General features: G+C 36.8%; 3 protein-coding genes across 3 annotated transcripts; all 3 read left to right on the top strand.

Moving 5' to 3' along the window:
* Positions 1-3,013: 3,013 nt before the first annotated feature.
* LOC143962321 (homeobox protein siamois-like) lies at positions 3,014-4,993 on the top strand. Its single transcript, XM_077471622.1, has 3 exons — positions 3,014-3,308; positions 3,582-3,802; positions 4,820-4,993. Exons 1-3 carry the CDS (start codon positions 3,014-3,016, stop codon positions 4,991-4,993), a joined length of 690 nt encoding a protein of 229 aa, XP_077327748.1.
* Positions 4,994-9,930: 4,937 nt separating this feature from the next.
* Positions 9,931-13,153, top strand: LOC143962320 (homeobox protein siamois-like). Its single transcript, XM_077471621.1, has 4 exons — positions 9,931-10,267; positions 11,182-11,402; positions 12,203-12,372; positions 13,123-13,153. Exons 1-4 carry the CDS (start codon positions 9,931-9,933, stop codon positions 13,151-13,153), a joined length of 759 nt encoding a protein of 252 aa, XP_077327747.1.
* Positions 13,154-15,089: 1,936 nt separating this feature from the next.
* LOC143962319 (homeobox protein siamois-like) lies at positions 15,090-17,642 on the top strand. The gene is made up of 3 exons (XM_077471620.1): positions 15,090-15,384; positions 16,308-16,528; positions 17,469-17,642. Exons 1-3 carry the CDS (start codon positions 15,090-15,092, stop codon positions 17,640-17,642), a joined length of 690 nt encoding a protein of 229 aa, XP_077327746.1.
* The last annotated feature ends 4,012 nt before the right edge of the window (positions 17,643-21,654 follow it).

The following is a 21,654-nucleotide window of genomic DNA, read 5'->3' as shown; positions in this document are numbered from 1 at the left end:
GCAGAGCAGACCCCCCCCCTCAGTAGTGCAGAGCAGACCCTCCTAGTAGTGCAGAGCAGACCCCCCCCTCAGTAGTGCAGAGCAGACCCCCCTCAGTAGTGCAGAGCAGACCCCCCCCCTCAGTAGTGCAGAGCAGACCCCCCTCAGTAGTGCAGAGCAGACCCTCCTAGTAGTGCAGAGCAGACCCCCCCTCAGTAGTGCAGAGCAGACCCCCCCCCTCAGTAGTGCAGAGCAGACCCCCCCCCTCAGTAGTGCAGAGCAGACCCCCCCCCTCAGTAGTGCAGAGCAGACCCCCCCCCTCAGTAGTGCAGAGCAGCCCCCCCCCTCTCAGTAGTGCAGAGCAGACCCCCCCTTACATACCTCACAACAGCGCTGACATTCTCCACATACAGCGGTGTGTGTTCCTCGAGGCTCGAGCGCAGGCTCCTCCTCCTCTGTGCATGTAAACAGAGAGGAGGGGAGGTGGCTTAGGTCCACGCTGCTGCGTCCCTCAGCCTGCGCTCGAGCACAGAAGGCACAGGTGCTAGTGGTGCGGCTGCCGCTACTCAAGGGTGTCACCCCGCTGGCGGGTGTCACCCGGTGCGGCCCGCACCCGCGTAGCAAAGCCACTCACCGGGCCCTCGATCGGCTGCGGGCCCCATAGCGCCCGCATGGGTCGCTATGGCGGTAGTTCCGCCACTGCGTAGGTGCATTGTCATGCATCAGTGTGTATTTCCTTTGTGCATTGACCTGTATTTCTTTTTTTAAATTTAGAATTAGGAGTGGATGCAGTTAACAGCCATTGACCAATGCACATTATTACATTATTACTTGTCACCAACACATCAAAGCACATGATTTACGCCTTGCCATTGACTTCCATGGGCCTCCCAATGCACCAAAACACAGATTTTTAAAGACTTTTTAAAGTACTGGAGCACTGAGATGGGAACTGACAATGTCGTTATAGTGGGGAATCACGACATATGCGTTCTAGGACATCAGAACCCGTGCATTAAAAAGAAACAGTGTAAATGGGCCCTAACAACGAAATATATTGATACATATTTAGCTAGAAAATAACCAAGGTAAAGGCAACTTGCTAATGATGACCATAAAATATATCTCAGATTTTTCAACTTTCACTGGTGTCATTTTTTTGTTGGTGAAGTTAAATAAAAGGCAACTACCTCAGATCACACACATACTGTATATGTCCTTATAAGCCTTATAATAACCTAGTTATCATACAATTTATTGCACATTTTAAGATAATATTTTTGGGTGCTCACTACTAAACTAATGAATTGAACTGTGTTTTCACTATCTATCTATCTATCTATCTATCTATCTATCTATCTATCTATCTATCTATCTATCTATCTATCTAGCTATCTATCTATTTCTCTCTCTATCTCAATCTGTCTCATAGCTCTCTCCTTTCTATCTCATACAGTATATATATATATATATATATATATAGTGCATCAACTACCCTTTTAGTAAAATAATACTTTCTAGAATTAGTTATGAACTAACTGGAGGAAAGTTCAAAACTAATTCTAGAATGTATTATTTTACTAAAAGGGTAGTTGATGCTTGGAATAAACTTCCAGCAGAGGTAGCAAGCCAATCAACAGTAAATGGTAGCTTTAAACATGCTTGGGACAAATATAGATCTATACTCAAAAAATAAAGTTCACAAAATTTAGAAAAATAAAACCAAAAAGCAAAACAAAACAAAAAATAAATAAAAAAAGGGGCAGACTCAATGGACTACTCAGTCTTTTTCTGCTGCCACTTTTCTATGTTTTTATGTTTTTATCTCTCTGTCTATGTCTCTAGCTCATATCTATCTTAAAGCTTTCATCATTACTTCATTATTTATCTATCTATCTATCTATCTATCTATCTATCTATCTATCTATCTATCTATCTATCTATCTATCTATCTATCTATCTATCTTATGTTTATTTCAACTCTATTATATTATTCGAGCTTTCTTCCTCAAATGAACCAATGCATATATTTCATATCTATCTATCTATCTATCTATCTATCTATCTATCTATCTATCTATCTATCTATCTATCTATCTATCTATCTATCTATCTATATATCTATCTATCTATCTATCTATCTATGTCACATATATTTCATCACTACCCAATTACTTTAGCTATCTAATTGTATATGTAATCTTAATTATACAAGGCATCTTCAAAAAGAGTCCACACTTTTATATTTGCATTGGAAATGGCGAGGACACTCTTGTATTTTTCCTTCTATAGTAGCCCTACAGTAAAAACATCCTTCCTTGCTTCATTTCTTTTTGTCATTCTTCCTTCTTTCATTTCTTCCTTTCCATCTTTCTTTTTTTTCTTTCTTTCTTTTTTTTCTTTCTTCTCTATGTCTATTTTCATAAGTAAAATATGAACATTAGGAAGTCAGATTTTACATGGATGGATGTGACTGTGAGCACATTGATATTGAATGGTTTTACTTGTATTCCACACATAAACAATGAATCGATGTTCTTTGCAATACACTTATGAATATGATGATTTTTATCATTGTTTTTATTGATACTTAGTAATATTCTTAGTGATAGTTGTATATTAAACATATACAAAAACTGAAAATGATAATTATTTTCAATAATTGTCATATTACAATACAATACAATACAATGATTTTATATATATGTAAATATTGTTTTGTATGAAGTTCTCAAATGGGGATTTCATACATACATAATTGTGATGGATACCTCACAGTAGGGGAACATCAAACCTGACTTCCAATACACATATTTACACAATAATTGCTACACTGGTAATGCCAAGTTGTAAGGCACCATTAGGGTGAGGTGTCTGGGGAGGATCAAAGGATTTAGTTCCTCAAAGACTTCAAAGGACTGAGTGGGTTTGTAGCCCAGTGTTGGTCCAGGTCCATTCCACATTTCTCTAGGGATAAAAGATGTCTAAGGACCTCAGTCCCTCATTCTAACAGAATTAAGTAAGGTGAGCAGACATGGATACCGAGCTGGACCAAGTTCTCTGCACTGTGCTTTCTCTAGAAGAAGACTATCCAACGATATCTCCTCCCCCGAGGTTCCAGGACAACTTCACTAGCACCCCATGCATCTCTCCTGATGGTTTCTTACCTACAGGAAGCCAAACTAATCTACAAGTCTCCTCCACCCTACAACAAAAGCTGCTGGAAATTTATATCCTCTTGGGGCTCCAACAAGAAGCACGGGCCAAAAAATCAGTAATCCCCAAGGAGCCTGCAAATAAGGACACCATTATTCAGAATCCATTAAAAAGTAAGTTATCTATCTATCTATCTATCTATCTATCTATCTATCTATCTATCTATCTATCTATCTATCTATCTATATATCTATCTATATCTTCCTCTCTCCTTATCTATTTCTTTGTCTTGATCTTTACTTCTCTAAGGAAAATATTTATAATTTTTTTCAGATGTCAATGTGTTTTTCAGTTTGAGTTTTTATTTTGTAAAATTTTTATTATTGCGTTTATATCTCCTAAATCAAGTTTTCATGATGTTTGAATTTCCTTGTGCTTATTTCTAGGAAAGTTGGAAGAAGATGAGTATGAAAGATGCAAGCAACCTAGAGTCAATATTGAGGATTTCCAGAACAGCAACTCCAAAGCACAATGTAGAAAGAGGACAAACTTCAATGAGGAGCAGACTGCCTTCCTGATGAATGAGTTTGATCGTAACCCCTATCCAAACTTTACAAAAAGGTGCCATATTGCCAAGATAACTGGGATTTCTGAACCCAGAATACAGGTAAAAATCTATTTCCTTTTTAACAAAACAATTAATTTAGTATTAAGTTGTTGTATATTACACTATTTAAAATTTTACAGTCTAGTCACTTAATTTTTTGTTGTATATTTGTTTGTTTTATACGTTTTAATGGAAATTAACTAAAATTGCCCTCTGCAGTAGCACATTTGGTTCTCCTCCTCCATTGGGGTACTGCGTTTTATAGAGCGAGACCGGTAATTCCAGACTTCATACCAACTGCCACCTTCTGGTGAAATCTGTAATTGTGGCCTGACAACTCAGAATACAGCTCTGTGTCAGAATGTTTATATGTCTGTGATGCTTCAAGTAGTGTACATAACAGCTGTATCAAGGAGATCTGTGTGTGTAGGCAAAATATAAAACATATTCACTCATTTTCTACAATATACCTTCCAACATTTTCTGTCTCTTGAAAAATTGTGTTGGTCCTGCCAGAAATCCAGTGATTACTTAGCTTCCAGTAGTGATCTGCTAACTTTGCACTAAAATCTTAACCATTGTTATCAGCCCTGCCCAGTTCATGTCTATAAATGATAGAACAAATCCCATCTGTTTAATGGAGAGAAAGAGAGGGAGAGGTGTTTTGTAGTTGTAACACAGTTCTTGTCTTAAGGTGACAACACTGCTCCTCCAAAGATATGGTACAGCAATCAGTGTGGTCATCCTATGACAGGAAGTGTGTCACTGGCTGGATCACCAGAGGAACATAGAGAAAAAATGTCCTGAAAAAATAAAACAATTTAAGCCATCACATTACAAACATCCCCTAGTTCAGTGATGGCAAACCTTGGCACCCCATATGTTTTTGAACTACATTTTCCATGATGCTCATGCACTCTGCAGTGTAGTTGAGCGTCATAGGAAATGTAGTCCGGGCTGGGTTGCCAAGGTTCACTATCACAGCCTCTGGTGATAACCTTTTATACTATATAAATTAACTTTTTATACATTACAGTATATAGATGATTCATGAGAATTTATTTTTACATGTTGCAGGTTTGGTTCCAGAACAGAAGAGCAAGATATCTTTCAAAAGATATGAAATCCCAAAGTGCCCAGGGTAGTCATTTCTCAACTCCCAGAGATCTTCCCAACATTTTTCAGAATCCATACCAGAATCTACAAATCGATGAACATTTCCAGATCCCAGGAAACATGTGGATGCTGTAAATACAGCTTCAAATCCATGTCAAGGACTTATTTAATGTTGTTTTATTTTAGTATGTGATTGTTACAAAGCTGTAATGATTTGACTAATGATATATTGTGGGTGCACTTAGTTTAATTTATAATAAAGTATTTTCTTATATTTTAAAATGGGTTGTTGTTGAATCCTTATTATTTTATAAATTATCTTAAAAGTTTTGTTACTTTTGGAAACAGTTGCATGTAAGTGTCACACATATGTTTTTATATTGCATATTATCTCCTGTATAAGTAGAAAATAGTAATTTGTTCAACAATTACATATTGGAATTTTATCTGGGTCTAAAACAACAAGATTTTTTGTTTCCAGAACATTTTATTGAAAGAGACATTTGAGACTCCCAAAGATCTTCCTAACATCTTTCAGAAACAATACCAGAATCCACATATCAATGGACATTTCCAGATCCCAGGAAACATGTGGATGCTGTAAATGCAGCTTCAATTCCATGTCAAGGACTTACTTGATGTTGTTTTATTTTAGTATGTGATAAAAATCAATAATTTATTATTTTTTATAATTATAGGTACTTATAAAATGCTGTCAATTTACACAGCATTTTACATATATATTGCACATTCACATTAGTCCCTGCCCTCAAGGAGCTTCCATTCTAAGGTCCCTATCTGACATTCATACATGCGTACAAGGGCCTATTTAGACAGGAGCCAATTATCCTACTAGAATGTAATTGAAGTGTGGAAGGGAGGGAACCAGTGTACCTGGAGGAAACTTACACAGTCACAGGGAGAACATGCAAACTTATGATTTAACTAATGATATATTGTAGTATGCCCTTAGTTTAATTCATAATAAAATATTTTCTTAAAATTTTAAATGGGGTGCTATGCCGTCCTTATTATTTTATAAATTATCTTAAAAATTGTGTTACTTTTTGAAACAGTTGCATGTAAGTGTCAAAAATAATAATTATATTATTGCCAACAAAATAAGAAAATAGTAATTAGTTAAGCAATTAGATATTGGTATTTTATCTAAATGTTTTTAAATATTTATGTTTCTAAATCAGCAAGATTTTTTTTTGTTTCCATAATATTTTATTGAAAGAATTTTATACATAAACAACAATGACAGCACATGCACAATTTTTCTTGCTGACAGTATTGTGAACACCAGGTAAATCCAGGCATATTTAATACTAGTTTAAGGACATTTTATGATAATTTTTTAAGAAGCCCACTACTAAAGCAAATACATTTTCATTGACTAACTTAATTCTCATTTGATTTTCTATCATATATACTAGCTAAGAAAATTAAACATTTAATTTTATATTTAAATTAAATAATTTAATCTAAATAATTAAATTGCTACAAGCACTATATTTAACTTGTTCTTATGAAATTCTGTTTATATAAGACAATAAAAATATAAATTATGTTAAAAACCAAAACATTATGGACTACTATATATAATGTTTTGGATTTTAACATAATGTTAATCCCTAGTTAGGGATTTCAAACATACAAGGTGTGATAAATAACTTGAGGTGAGGTGACAACTCATACAGTAGGGGAACATCAAACCTGACTTTCCAATACACAGATTTACATAATAATTCCTGTTTCTGAGCAGTAATGAGGCAACTTTAGGGTGAGACACCCAAAGAGCATCAAAGGATATAGTTCTTCTTTATAGAAACTTCAAAGGACTGTGTGGGTTTCTACCTCATACTGGTCCAGGTCCATTCCATATTTCTTTTGTAATAAAAGTTGTCTAAGGACCCCAGTCCCGCATTCCAGCAGAATTAAAGAGGAAGTAAATCCTGATGGGTTTACTTCCTCTTTGATTCCCTGCAAAGGTAAAGCATAATGGACTACTATGCATCGCATAGTAGTCCATTATGTGTCACTTACCTGACACAGGAGCCAGCGAAGTCACCGCAGTCCCCTGTAGTCCGGAGCATCCATCTTCTCGGTGGGTCTCGCTGCTCCGCCTCTGTCATTCGGCGAAGCCGCGATGACGTCACTCCTGCGCATGCGCACGGGAGCCGCCACTCGCAGCATATCGCTGTTGACAGCGGCGCGCTTAGTGCGCCTGCGCGCCGCTATCTACGGCGCATGCGCCGTAGACAGCGGTGCCTGTCTTTCGGCAAATATCTCCTAAACCGTGTAGTCTATGCCTATGTATGGCTTGTACCATGTTGTGGGGAGGCTTTTCCTCAGCAGGGACAGTGAAGTTGGTCAAAGTTGAGAGAAAGATGGATGGAGCCAAATACAGGGCAATCTTAGAAGAAAACCTGTTATAGTCAGCAAAAGACTTGAGGCTAGGGTGGAGGTTCTCCTTCCAGCAGGACAAAGACCTTAAACATACACCCAGAGCTACAGTGGAATGGTTTAGATCTAAGCATATTCATGTGTTAGAATGCCCCTGTCAAAGTCATGACCAAAATCCAATTGAGAATCTCGGGCAAAACTTGAACATTTCATCCAATTTGACAGAGCTTGAGCTATTTTGCAAGGAAGAATGGGCAAAGAGTTCACTCTCTAGATGTGCAAAGCTGGTAGAGACATACCCCAAGAAGACCTTCAGCTGTAATTGCAGCAAGGTGGTTCTACAAAGTATTGACTCAGGGGGGCTGAATACAAATGCACGTCACACTTTTCACATATTTATTTGTAAGAAATGTTGAAAACCATTTATCTTTTTCCTTATACATCACTATTATGTGCCACTTTGTGTTGGTCTATCACATTAAATCCCAATAAAATATATTTAGGTTTTTGGTTGTAACATGACAAAATGTGGAATACTTTTTCAAGTCACTGTATATTATAAATGAATTATTTTTTGTATCCATAGGGTAGTGTACTTTTGTTTAGTTCAAAATCAGTTTGTAAATTAAAGGTCTGGTTGATCCCCAACAAATGAATATAAATCCATTTACATATCAAATACAATATTTTTATCCCTAGAATAAAGAGAAGAGTTGGGTGTGAAATCTGTAAAGGATCAAAGCGCCCTGTTTACACTCATACCTCATTGGCAGATCAAAAGCAGATGCCACTCTGTTCTCTAATACAAATCGTCAGTTATAGGGCCATTGATTACAGTAATTCAGATTTCATGAAACATTTTGTGTTCAATATTTAATTTCACTAAACATAAAATATGTGGCATTGGGACCTTAAAATGTATGCCAAGACAAAACTTGTGTTTCTGGTTTTGGATAGAGTGGCAAAGGATTAGAAGCCCTTCCTGGCTTTTGTCTGCTACCTGGGAATCAATGAGAGAGATTTGCTCTTACTTCCTGTTCTGCTGACAATGTTTACTAGACAGGAATTAATTAAAAACATAAAGCAGGGACAGGTAAAAATAACAGGGGTCCCAGCTTTCCAAAACTCTAATAAAGAAAAACTATTTTCAATTTTGTCTAAAATAAAGAAAAAAATGTAGTCTGGGCATACACTTTAAACTTTTTTTCATTTATTTGCATTAATTTTATATACAGAAATTATTTATATATTATATTGCCAAAAGTATTGCCTGCCTTTACTCCCACATGAAATTTAATGGCATCCCAGTCTTCGTCTGTAGGGTTCACTATTGAGTTGGCCCACCCTTTGCAGCTATAACAGCTTCAACTCTTCTGTGAAGACTGTCCACAAGGTTTAGGAGTGTGTCTATGGGAATGTTTGACCATTCTTCCATAAGTGCATTTGTTAGCTCAGGCACTGATGTTGAATAAAAAGGCCTATCTCACAGTCTCCGCTCTAATTCATTCCAAAGGTGTTCTATTGAGTTAGGGTCTGGCCAGTCAAGTTCCTATATTCTCATTTTATTTATTTATTTTTATATTTTTATATCAGATCTGCATATACATTCCAAGTACAAAAGTTACAATACCCTATTAAATTAACTGAAATGCGCATGATTTATCTCTATGTTTGGCCCCTCGACTTTGTTTTCCAGAATCCTACCACCAAAAGGCCCAAAAAATATCTGTTTGACATACATTATAATTTTAGGCAATTTCAGTTGTTATTAGTTGTTATTTTTTATCATCTCCATATCTGCTAGTAACTGTATAGCCTTTACAGGTGTCTTCTAATAGACCAAACAAAATAACTAACAATTTATGAACACCCAAATAAAAAAATTGTATAATATCAACTTTCAAAATAGTTGTACTTATCCATACATTCAATTTAAAGAAAAAAGGAAGAAGAAACATTTGTGGAAAGGCGATTTAAAATTCAGATTTTTTTTGCGATAGAAACATAGAAGGACTAATTTTGTCCCGAGCATGTTTGCGCTTTTAATTTAACACAAATATGCACATTATGTGCTTTTTAAAATCAGAAAAGTTCTATCAGCATAGTTTCCTTCTGCAGGTGATATAAAAAAAATATAGTTAATTGTATATACCTTTTAAAATGTTATAACATTACATTTATTTTGTTCTGCAGGTGATAAAATCAAATGTACAATTTATGTGGTTTGTACTTTTGCTTAGATCAAAATCAGGTTGTTAATAAAAGGTCTCTACATAACTAACAGGTCTATGCAAAATATAAAGGAAGGTATCCACAACAAAAGAATTTCAAGCTATTTACATATCAAATGCAATATTTTTATACCTAGACTATAGAGTAGAGGTGGGCATGAGTCTATAAAGTATCAAAGTGCACTGTTTACACTCATACCTCATGGGCAAGTCAAAGCGCACTGTTTACACTCATACCACATGGGCAGATCAAAGCGCACTGTTTACACTAATACCTCATGGGCAGATCAAAGCGCACTGTTTACACTCATACCTCATGGGCAGATCAAAAGAAGATGCCACTCTGTTCCCCAATACACATCATGGATGGTATAAGTTAGTGTGGGTAGTCTGGTAGTTTATTTCCCCCAAGAGAAGCTGGAGTGATCAGACATGGACCCAGAACTTGATCACATAATCTGCACTGTCCTATCTCTTGAGGAAGACTACCTAACAATGTCTCCTACCCTGAGAAATCTGAATTATCCATCTAGCCTCAATGGATGCCTGCCAAACCATCTCTCCATCATGGACATTTCAGGGCCACATAAGGTCTCAAATGTTTTAGTGCAGACTCTGCTAGAACTCTATTCCTATCTGGGTTACCAACAAGAAGAAGGTAACGGCAAAAGCGTTAACCCAGACTTCTCTGAACAAATATCTAGAATTACATCAAGCAGGAACGGCCAAGAAAATCTTAGTCACAATCAAAACCAGAAAGTATTAAAAAGTAAGCATTGTCAGATTTTCTTATTCCTCTTATTTCCATGTTATTCTTATTTGTTGGCCTAAATAGGGCATAAATATGACATATGACATATTATTTTACATTCCTAAAATTGTAGTTCTTGAAGTCCAAACATATAACCTATCTCAATTATGTCAAGTCTAATGAAGAAAAACATTTAAATTTGTGTCTAAAATTAAGAAACACTCTTTATTATTATTTGCTTTAATTATATATATATATATATATATATATATATATATATATATATATATATATATATATATATATATATATATATATATATATATATATATATATATATATATATATATATATATATATATATATATATATATATATTCTCATTTTATGTGTGGGTATTTTTTTTATATCAGATCAGCATATGCAAGGCAAGTACAAAACTTACAAAACCCTATTAAACAAACTGAAATATAAGTGATTTATCTCTATATTTGGCCTCTTAACCTTTAAAATGACTTTTCCCAGGATTCTACCACCAAAATGATTGTGATATGGCTAAAGAAATTGTACATGAGTCTAGATAGAATCTATCTATCTATCTATCTATCTATCTATCTATCTATCTATCTATCTATCTATCTATCTATCTATCTATCTATCTATCTATCTATCTATCTATCTATATATCTATCTATCTATCTATCTAGCTATCTAGCTATCTTTCTATCTATCTATCTCTTTCTCTCTCCTTATCTGTCTCTTTGTCTTGATCCAATTTTACTTCTCTAAGGAAATATTTATAAATAGTACATTTTTGAGACGTCAATGTGTTTATCGGTTTGAATTTTTATTTTGTAACATTTTTATTATTGTTTTTCTATCTCCTAAATCAAGTTTTCATGATGTTTCAATTTCCTTGTGCTTATTTCTAGGGAAGTTGGAAGAAGATCAGTATGAAAGATGCAAGCAACCCAGAGTCAATATTGAGGATTTGCAGAACAGCAACTCCAAATCACAATGTAGAAAGAGGACAAACTTCAACGAGGAGCAGACTGCCTTCCTGATGAATGAGTTTGATCGTAACCCCTATCCAAGCTTCACAAAGAGGTGCCATATTGCCAAGATATCTGGGGTTTCTGAACCTAGAATACAGGTAGAAACCTATTTCCTTTTTAACAAAATAGTTTATTTAGTATTAAGTTGTTGGATATTACACTGTTTAAAATTTTACAGTCTAGTCACTTTTTGTTGTATATTTCTTTGTTTTATACATTTTAATGGGAATCCAATAAATTGCCCTCTGCTGTAACACATTTGGTTCTCCTCCTCCGTTGGAGTACTGCATTTTATAGAGCGGTAACGGTAATTCGAGATTTCATACCAACTGCCACCTTCTGGTGAAATTTGGACTTGTGGGCTGACAACTGAGAATATTGTTCTGTGTCAGAATTTTTATATGTCTGTGATGCTTCAATCATTTAATGTGTGTACATAACAGCTGTATGAAGGAGATCTGTGTGTGTAGGCAAAAAATAAAACATATTCACAAATTTTCTACAATACACCTTTCAACATTTTCGGTATCTTAAATATTTTTGTTGGCCCTGTCAGAAATCCAGTGATTACTTAGCTTCCTGTAGTGATCTGCTAAATTTGCACTAAAATCTTAACCATTGTTTCCTGCCCAGTTTGTTTGTAAATGACAGAGCACATCCCATCTGTGTTATGGAGTTAAGGAGAGGGAGAGGTGTAGGAAATGTATTTCCAAAACATCTGAGCATGATAGGAAATGTACTTCCAAAACATTTGGGCTGCCAAGGTTCACCATTACAGCCCTAGTTGTTCAAGTCACTTTTGATTCCTCTTGTGATAACCTTTTATACAATAAGCATTAACTTTTTATATGTTACAGTGTATAGATGATTAATGAGAATTTATCTTTACATGTTGCAGGTTTGGTTCCAAAACAGAAGAGCAAGACATCTCTCAAAAGATATGAAATCCCAAATTGCCCAGGGTAGTCAGTTCTCAACTCCCAGAGATCTTCCCTACATTGTTCAGAATCCATACCAGAATCTACAAATCGATGGACAGTTCCAGATCCCAGGAAGCATGTGGATGCTGTAAATACAGCACCAAATCCACGTCAAGGACTTATTTAATGTTATTTTATTTTAATATGTGATTGTTACAAAGCTCTGATGACTTAAAGCGGGAGTCCACCGGGACTCCGCATTTTATTTTTTTTTTAAAAGCCAGCAGCTACAAATACTGCAGCTGCTGACTTTTAAAATAGTGACACTTACCTGTCCAGCACGCCCGCGATGTCGGCACCCGAAGCCGATCTGTAGATCGTTTCTCGGGTGCTGCCGCCGCCATCTTGGGTATGGGAATCAGGAAATGGAGCCTTTCGGCTTCATTTCCCGGTTCCCTACTGCGCATGCGCGAGCCGCGCTGCGCAATAAGGATGGTCCCCGCTGCCTCTGGGATCTGTGTGTTTTCCCAGCAGGCAGCGGGGCACTTGCGGAAAGGGGCGGGACTTGCGGAAAGGGGCGTAATATACGCCCCTTTCCGCAGAGAGCTATCCCGGAAGTGGGTGCAGATACCTGTACTGTACAGGTATCTGTACCCCCCTCCTCCCTGAAAGGTGCCAATTGCGGCGCCGGAGGGGGGGAGGGTTCCGATGAGCGGAGGTCCACTTTAGGGTGGACCTCCGCTTTAACTAATGATATATTGTGGTTTGCACTTAGTTTAATTTATAATAAAATATTTTCTTATCTTTTAAAATGGGTTGTTGTCGAATCCTTATTATTTTAGATATATTTTTACCTCAAATGTTTCTTAACTAATATTAATTTGTTATTGTTTATCAGAATTAACCAGACAAATTGCTCCACCAACTAAGAACGGCCATGCACTACCACCCACAGAATCGAGAAAGAGCATATGCATATTATTTTATTTCAAACTTTACTGCACCGTCATGTAACTTTTTTTGTATTATATTTTGTTAAATGTGTTTTAGTGTAGATTAACTAACTAACCAGATTTCATCCCAACTGCCACCTTCTGGTGAAATATGAAATTGTGGCCTGACAATTGATAAAAGGGTTTTGTGCAAGAATTTTTGTATGCCTGTGGTTATGATTCAATCTTTCAAGTAGCATAAATAACAGCATAAAGAGGGCTCCTCTGCCATATCAAGGAGAGTTGCAAAAAAGTAGGATTTTTTTGGCTAGGGTACATACTAAAAAAAAACATTTAATAACTACCTCCACATTTCACAATGATTTGCCTTTCAAAAACCATTGAATTACATGTTTTTGATACCGGCAGAAATTGTTCAAATATTACATATTGGAAATTTTATCTGGGACTAAAACAGCAAGATTTTTTTTTCATAACATTTTATTGAAAGAGACATTTGAGATTCCCAGAGATCTTCCTCACATCTTTCAGAAGCAATACTAGAATTTACATATCAATGGACATTTCCAGATTGCAGGAAACATGCGGATGCTGTAAATGCAGCTTCAATTCCATGTCAAGGACTTACTTGATGTTATTTTATTTTAGTATGTGATAAAAATCTATAATTTATTATTTTTTATAATTATAGGTACTTATAAAGTGCTGTCAATTCACACAGCATTTTACATATATATTGCACATTCACATTAGTCCCTGCCCTCAAGGAGCTTACATTCTAAGGTCCCTATCTCAAATTTATACATGCATATGAGGGCCTATTTAGACAGGAGCCAATTAACCTACCAGCATGTCTTTGGAGTGTGGAAGGAAACCAGAGAACCTGGAGGAAACCCACACAATCACAGGGAGAACATGCAAACTGATGATTTAACTAATGCTATATTGTAGTATGCCTTTAGTTTAATTTATGATAAAATATTTTGTTAAAATTTAAAATGGGGTGCTGTGCCATCCTTATTATATTATCAATTATCTTAAAAGTTTTGTTACTTTTTGAAACAGTTGCATGTAAGTGTCAAAAATATGTTTTTATATTACATATTATCTCCAACAAAATATGAAAATAGTAATTAGTTCAACAATTACATATTGGTATTTTATCTGTTTCTAAATCAGCAAGATTTTTTTTTGTTTCCATAATATTTTATTGAAAGATTTTTATACATAAACAAAAATGACAGCACATGCATAATTTTAGTTGCTGACAGTATTGTGAACACCAGGCAAATTAGACCTATTTAATACCATTTTATGATAAGATTTTAAGAAGACCACTACTAAATCAAATACATTTTCATTGACTAACTTAATTCTCATTTGATTTTCTATCTATCATATATACTAGCTAAGAAAAATAAACATTTCATTTTATTTTTAAAATACATTATTTTAATTGAAATAATTCAATTGCTACAAGCACTATATTTAACTTGTTCTTATGACATTCTGTTTATATAAGATAACAAAAATATAAATGATGTTAAAAACCAAAAAATTATGGACTACTATATATAATGTTTTGATTTTTAACATAATATTAATCCATATTGGGGATTTTAAACATAGATAAAGGTGAGGTGACAACTCATACAGTGGGGGAACATCAAACCTGACTTCCAATACACAGATTTACATAATAATTCCTGTTTCTGAGCTGTAACAAGGCAACTTTAGGGTGAGGCACCCGAAGAACATCAAAGGATACAGTTCCTTTTTATAGAAACTTCAAAGCACTGTGTTGGTTTCTACCTCAATACTGGTCCAGGTCCATTCCATATTTTTTGGGGGATAAAAGTTGTCTAAAGACCTCAATCTCTCATTCCAACAGAATTAAGTAAGGTGAGCAGACATGGATACTGAGCTGGACCAAATTCTCTGCACTGTGCTTTCTCTAGAAGAAGACTATCCAACAATGTGTCCTCCCCTGAGGCTCCAGGACAATTTCACTAGCACCCCATGCATATCTCCTGATGATTTCTTAGCTACACAAATCCAGAAAGATCTACAAGGCTCCATCACTCTACAACAAAAGATGCTGGAAATGTACACACTCTTCGGAATCCAACAAGAAGCAAATGACAGAAACTCTATAATCCTTAAGGAACTTGTACATAAGGACATAATTAATCAGAATCCATTAAAACGTAAGTCTATATATCTACTCTATCTATTTATCTATCTATCTATCTATCTATCTATCTATCTATCTATCTATCTATCTATCTATCTATCTATCTATCTATCTATCTATCTATCTATCTATCTGTCTATCTGTCTATCTGTCTATCTGTCTATCTGTCTGTCTGTCAGTCTATCTATCTATCTATCTATCTATCTATCTATCTATCTATCTATCTATCTATCTATCTATCTATCTATCTATCTATCTATCTATCTATCTATCTATCTGTCTGTCTATCTGTCTATCTATCTGTCTATCTATCTGTCTATCTATCTGTCTATCTATCTGTCTAGCTATCTAGCTAGCTATATATCTCTTTTTTATACTTAAATTTATAATAGAACATTATTGAGTTATACTGTTTATCAATTTGAGTTCTTAATATTTTTATTGTTGTTTTCACATCTCTTAAATCAACTATTCGGCTCCATGCACACGGGGCTTAAAAAAAGTCTGTCCTCTTGGGAGATGTAAAAGACGTTCATATAGAATTTTTTTTTTAGATGAGTTTAGGAGAGTTTTACGGGCCAGTGAGCTATAATCAGATGCGCAAATCAGAATTTTTTTTTTCCTGCCTCTAAATGTTGATCTCAAAGTACGCCTGTAATCATCCTAATGTGCATGGACACATAGGATAACATTGAGCTGCTTCTATAGGCAGAACACAAAACTCCTGCAAAAGCAACCGTTTTGAAGCCAATGTGCATAGATAATGATAATCTTTTTAAAGTTTGTTTTTCATTTCAGATGATCTGAAATATCTAATTATAAGCCACACACTTTTGTTTTTTTTTTCTTTATAATTCAGGTAATAGAATTGTGCACAAAACATCATCTTTGTATTGTCTGCAATGTTTTAAATCCTGTCATTGCGCTTGTTTCTAGGAAAGTTGGAGGAAGACGAGAATGCAGGATGCAAGCAACCAAGAGTCCAGATTGAGTATTTCCCAAACAGCAACACAAATAAATGGTGCATAAAGAGGACAAACTACACAAATGAGCAGACTGCCTTCCTCATGAATGAGTTTGCTCGTAACCCCTATCCAAACTTCACAAAGAGATGTCATATTGCCAAGATAACTGGGATTTCAGACCCTAGACTACAGGTAAAAAAATATATTTTTACCTCAATTGTTTCTTAACTAATATTAATTTGTTATTGTTTATCGGAATTAACCAGACAAATCAATCCACCAACTAAGAACGGCCATGCACCACCACCCACAGAATCGAGAAAAAGCATATGCATATTATTTTATTTCAAACTTTACTGCACCATCATGTAACTTTTTTTGTATTATATTTTGTTAAATGTGTTTTAGTGTAGATTAACTAACTAACCAGATTTCATCCCAACTGCCACCTTCTGGTGAAATAGGAAATATGGTCTGACAATTGATAAAAGGTTTTTGTGCAAGAATTTTTGTATGCCTGAGGTTATGATTCAATCTTTCAAGTAGCATAAATAACAGCATAAAGAGGGTTCCTCTGCCATATCAAGGAGAGTTGCAAAAAAGTAGGAGTTTTTTGGCTAGGGTATGCGTGAACATACTAAAAAAAAACATTTAATAACTACCTCCACATTTCACAATGATTTGCCTTTCAAAAACCATTGAATTACATGTTTTTGATACTGTCAGAAATTCATGAGTCACTTAACTTCCTGTAGTGAGCTGATAACTCCACAATGATGCCCCAAACATTTTCAGTCCTGCCCACATCACTAGAACATGAACTAGAGAGCAGCACCCAGCCATGCTATGCAGATGAGAGGAGGGAGAGGTTTTCTGCAGTCCTAACACAGCTCTTGTCCTAAGGTGACAATGCTGTTACCCCATAGAAAGAGTACAGTGAGTAAGCATTGACATCTTAGGATGGGAAGTGTATCACTGGCATGAGCCCCAATTGAACATGTCCTGAAAAATGATGCTAACACATTCCAAACATTCCCTAGTTTTACATGTCTCTTTTGGTTCTTCTGTTGATAACTGTATAAAGAGTATACTATGAAAATAAGTAATGGTGATTCATTTTTACATGTTACAGGTTTGGTTCCAGAACCGAAGAGCAAGACATCTCCCAAAACATAAGAACTCTCAGTACATACAAGGTAGACACTTCCCAACTCCAGAAGATCTTTCCAACATTTTTCAGAATAGATACGAGGATCTACAAATTAATGGACATTTCCAGATTCCAGGAAACATTTTGATGCTGTAAATGTGGCTTCAAATCCACGTCAAGGACTTATTTTATGTTATTTTGATTTAGTATGTGATCGTTAGACAGCTATGATGATTTACGTAATGATATGTATGCACTTAGTTTAAATTTATAATAAAATATTTTCTTATTATTTAGTACAAAGTTTTGTCAGATTTTTTAAATGATCTAAAAAGGTGGTTTGATTTTACATATTAAAAAATTGTAATTAGTTTGACAATTACATTTTGAATTTTCTGGGTCTAAAACAGAAAGGTTTTTGTCAAAACAAGATTCTTTTTTTTTTTTTTTTTTTCCACAACATTTTATTAGGATAAAGTAAACATACAAGAAAATACAGGCACTGGATAAAGATATGCAGCAAAATATTCATGTCACAGTAAATCTTAAATGCTTAAATAAACAAAGAATAGTCCAGTAGCTGGTTACAGATCTTAACACATTTCCAGACGTGGAAAGAATCACAGCACTGATCTCAGTTACTTGTACAGTGGTGTCTAAAAACGGCCTAAAGGTAGCCTGAACTGGGAAGGAGGGTAATCTAAAGCATTCTGGATTGTATAATGGGAAAGTATTCCGAGCATGAATATACGTTATGGGGGGGAAGGAGGGGGGGGGGGTGAGGGCAAAATTGGGGGAGAGGGAGGATAGTGAGAAAGGGATAATCTAGTGTGTGAGAACCATTTAGCCAGATTGTGAGGAGTACGCGTCAGTAAGTTTGAAACGGCGCCAGTCCTGCCAGGTTGCTGAAAATTTTGTGACTGTGTCATTGGAGATACTAATTAGTTCTTCAAAGGTTTCGGTATTGTTTAATCTACGGAACCATTCCGCTACAGTTGGTACGGAAGAGGATCGCCAATGACACGGGATGCATTGTTGAGCTGTGTTGATCATAATCATATTGAGGGATTTAAAGTAGCGTGTCTTGGGGATTTTGGTATAGTGAAGTAGATAGGAAGCTGGGGAAAAATCATTGCTTTGGGATGTTACTGCAAGTATGGTGTCATGTACCGACCTCCAGAAATTCTGAAGGGCAGGACACGACCACCAAACGTGGAGCATGGTTCCTTCCGCCTTGCCACAGCGCCAACATAAGTTGGAGATGGCATCTGAGAATTTGTGAAGCAGGGAGGGGGTTCTGTACCATTTGGAGAGGATTTTGTATCCTCCCTCTTGAACCGCTACATTAAGGGAACCTCAGAGATTTTGATAGCTAAATCTTGCTCCCATGAGGAATAGGGCTTGCTGGAGAACGCTGATTTGTCCCCGAAGAGGTATGTGTAGAGAATGGAGATGAGATGTCTTTGTGGTTCGTGTTGTGTACATAGGCTTTCTAGGGTGTTCAGATCTCTCGTCCAATAGTCCGTATTGTGTCGGCTAGTCAAGAAGTGGTGGATTTGTCTATACGTCCAGTCGGGGATGTGGGTGGGGGAAGCTGTGGTATTCAGGTCAACCAGAGTTCTGAGGGTCCTTCTCCTGTTGAAAAATTGTCTAGCAGTAAGTTCTGTGTGGGGCCAGGAATTGGCCAGATAGTTGGGACTCTCGCCCGGCGGGAAATCGGGGTTATCCCTCAGTGGAGTAAGTGGACTCAACCACGGGTGCGGATATATTGTTTTCAATGCCTTGTGGATAACTGATAGCGTGGGCCCAATCAACGGGTGTTGCTTATGTTGTAACGGTATATGGCGTGGACGTATCCAGGGTAGTAACCGAAAAGATTGTGTAGAGATAGAATGCTCTAGTGGTACCCAATCCTTAACATTGTGATGAACATTCCAGTCCACAATCCTAGCTAAGTGTGTGGCCCAGTAGTATCGACGAAGGTCAGGAAGAGCAATTCCTCCTTTGGTTTTTGGAAGGGTAAGACGTGTGAATTATATTCTAGGCTTTTTGTTTTGCTATATGAAGGCAGTGCAGGCTTGTCGGAAAGAATAGAAAAAGGACGATGGAATGCTAATCGGAATTGATTGCATTAAATAAAGGAATCGTGGTAAAATTGTCATTTTAAGGAGTGCGGCTCTACCGAACCAGGACACATTTAAAGATCTCCAATTTTTAAGGTCTGATTTGGTACTTTGCAATGCTGGAAGAAAGTTTTCCTTAAAAAGATTCGAAAGGGACGTCGGTATTTTAATTCCCAAGTACGTGATTGAATGTTTGGCCCAATTGAAGGGGAAATTCGCTTGACATTGCGCTACCATTTCTGCAGGGAGAGTTACATTCAGGGCAATGGATTTGGAATAATTTATTTTAAGATTTGAGATGGATTGGAACAACTCCAAGTCGGAGAGAAGATTGGGGATAGAGACATGCGGGTTGGTTAAGAAGAGGAGGAGGTCATCCGCAAAAGCTGCTATTTTGTAGATGCGTGTGTTGATTGAAATGCCATTGATATCTGAATTAAGTTTTAGTTTATTGAGAAGGGGTTCGAGAGTGAGCACAAAGAGTAGAGGTGAGAGGGGGCATCCCTGTCTGGTACCATTGTGAAGCCGGAAGGCGTTTGACAGGTGACCATTGACCCGCACTCTGGCGGTCGGTTGGGAGTACAGGGCTCGAATATATGAGAGAAACAAATCCGGTAGGCCTATTGCTTTGAGGACCGAGTCCATGTAGTCCCAGGCCACCCTGTCAAACGCCTTCTCGGCATCCAGGGAAAGAAAAAATCCTTGTTCATTAGCAGAGGTCCGCCAGTGGTGGATGTTTAGGGCTTTAATAGTATTATCCCTACCTTCCCGTCCCGGGATAAATCCCACCTGATCCAAAGAGATCAAAGACGGGAGAAGCGGCAATAAGCGGTTCGCTAAGATTTTAGCATAAATCTTGACATCCACATTAATGAGTGATATGGGGCGGTAATTCGTTACCAGGGAAGGATCTTTGTCCTCTTTCGGTATTACCGTGATGTGTGCTTCAAGCATATGAGGGGGGGCATGAGAAGTAGAAGCAAAGGATCTATAAGCTAAGAGAAAGCGGGGTCTAAGTATGTCTGTAAACGTTTTGTAATATGTCAAAGGAAGGCCGTCAGGGCCAGGTGCTTTCCCGACCTTCATCTCTTTGACTGCCCTATCGAATTCTTCTTCGGATAAGGGAATATTTAGCTTTTGGGCTTTTTCCTGGGAAATACATTTCGGGCCAAATTTGGAGAGGAATTCGTTAATAGCATGCTGTCTTGCATCCAAACTACTGGGCTTAGTGGGTCTAGAAGGAATGTTGTAGAGTGTTTGGTAATATTCTTCAAATTTTTGGGCTATAGCTTCGTTTGATGTGTGAGCCTTGCCCTGATTGTCAGTAATGTGATGTACAGTTGAGTTAAGTTTCTTGCTTTGCACTGCTCTAGCCAGGAGAGAGCCTACTTTATTACCCTTTTCATAAAAGAGTTTGTTCCGGAGGACATATTGTCTCCTTGTGTTTAGGTTAAGTTCTTCCAGTAGCTGTTTCCTGGCTTGGGTCAGGGCTTGGTAGGTCTGTAGCGCAAGAGTCTGTTTGTGTGAGGCTTCCAACTTGCGGATTTGGGACATAAGTGTTGCTATTTTGGTCTGGCGTTCCTTTTTAAGAAGAGAGGATAATTTGATAAATTCTCCTCGAATTACAGCTTTATGGGCTTCCCATTGTAATAATGTGGAGGTGTCAGGGATTTCATTAAGTCTGAAATAGTCTGTAAGACAAGTGCTTATTCTGGTTACATTTATCGGGTCTTTGAGCAAAGAGGGATTAAGTCTCCACGTTTTAGACTTGGTTACGATTTCGGGAAATTCTAGAAGGATGGTGATCGGATGGTGGTCAGAATAAGTCATCGGTTCTATCGTGGTCCTAGTCAAAAGGGGGAGGTCAGGTTGTGAAATAAAGAAGTAGTCAATTCGGGAGTATTTTTGGTGAATAGGGGAGAAGTATGTGTAGTCTTTTCCCTGTGGGTTCAGCGTTCTCCAGGTATCATGTAGCAAGATGTTTTGAAGTTGCAATTTGATTTGTTTCAAGGCTTTGTATGGCAAGGCCGAGGAACCAGAGGAGG

Source organism: Lithobates pipiens, unplaced genomic scaffold (genome assembly GCF_037356315.1).
Source record: "Lithobates pipiens isolate NorthernLeopardFrog02 unplaced genomic scaffold, aLitPip1_a1.2 Scaffold_8, whole genome shotgun sequence".
Taxonomy (NCBI): domain Eukaryota; kingdom Metazoa; phylum Chordata; class Amphibia; order Anura; family Ranidae; genus Lithobates; species Lithobates pipiens.
Note: the sequence above shows the minus strand (reverse complement) of the source record. Positions and strands in the feature narration are given on the sequence as shown.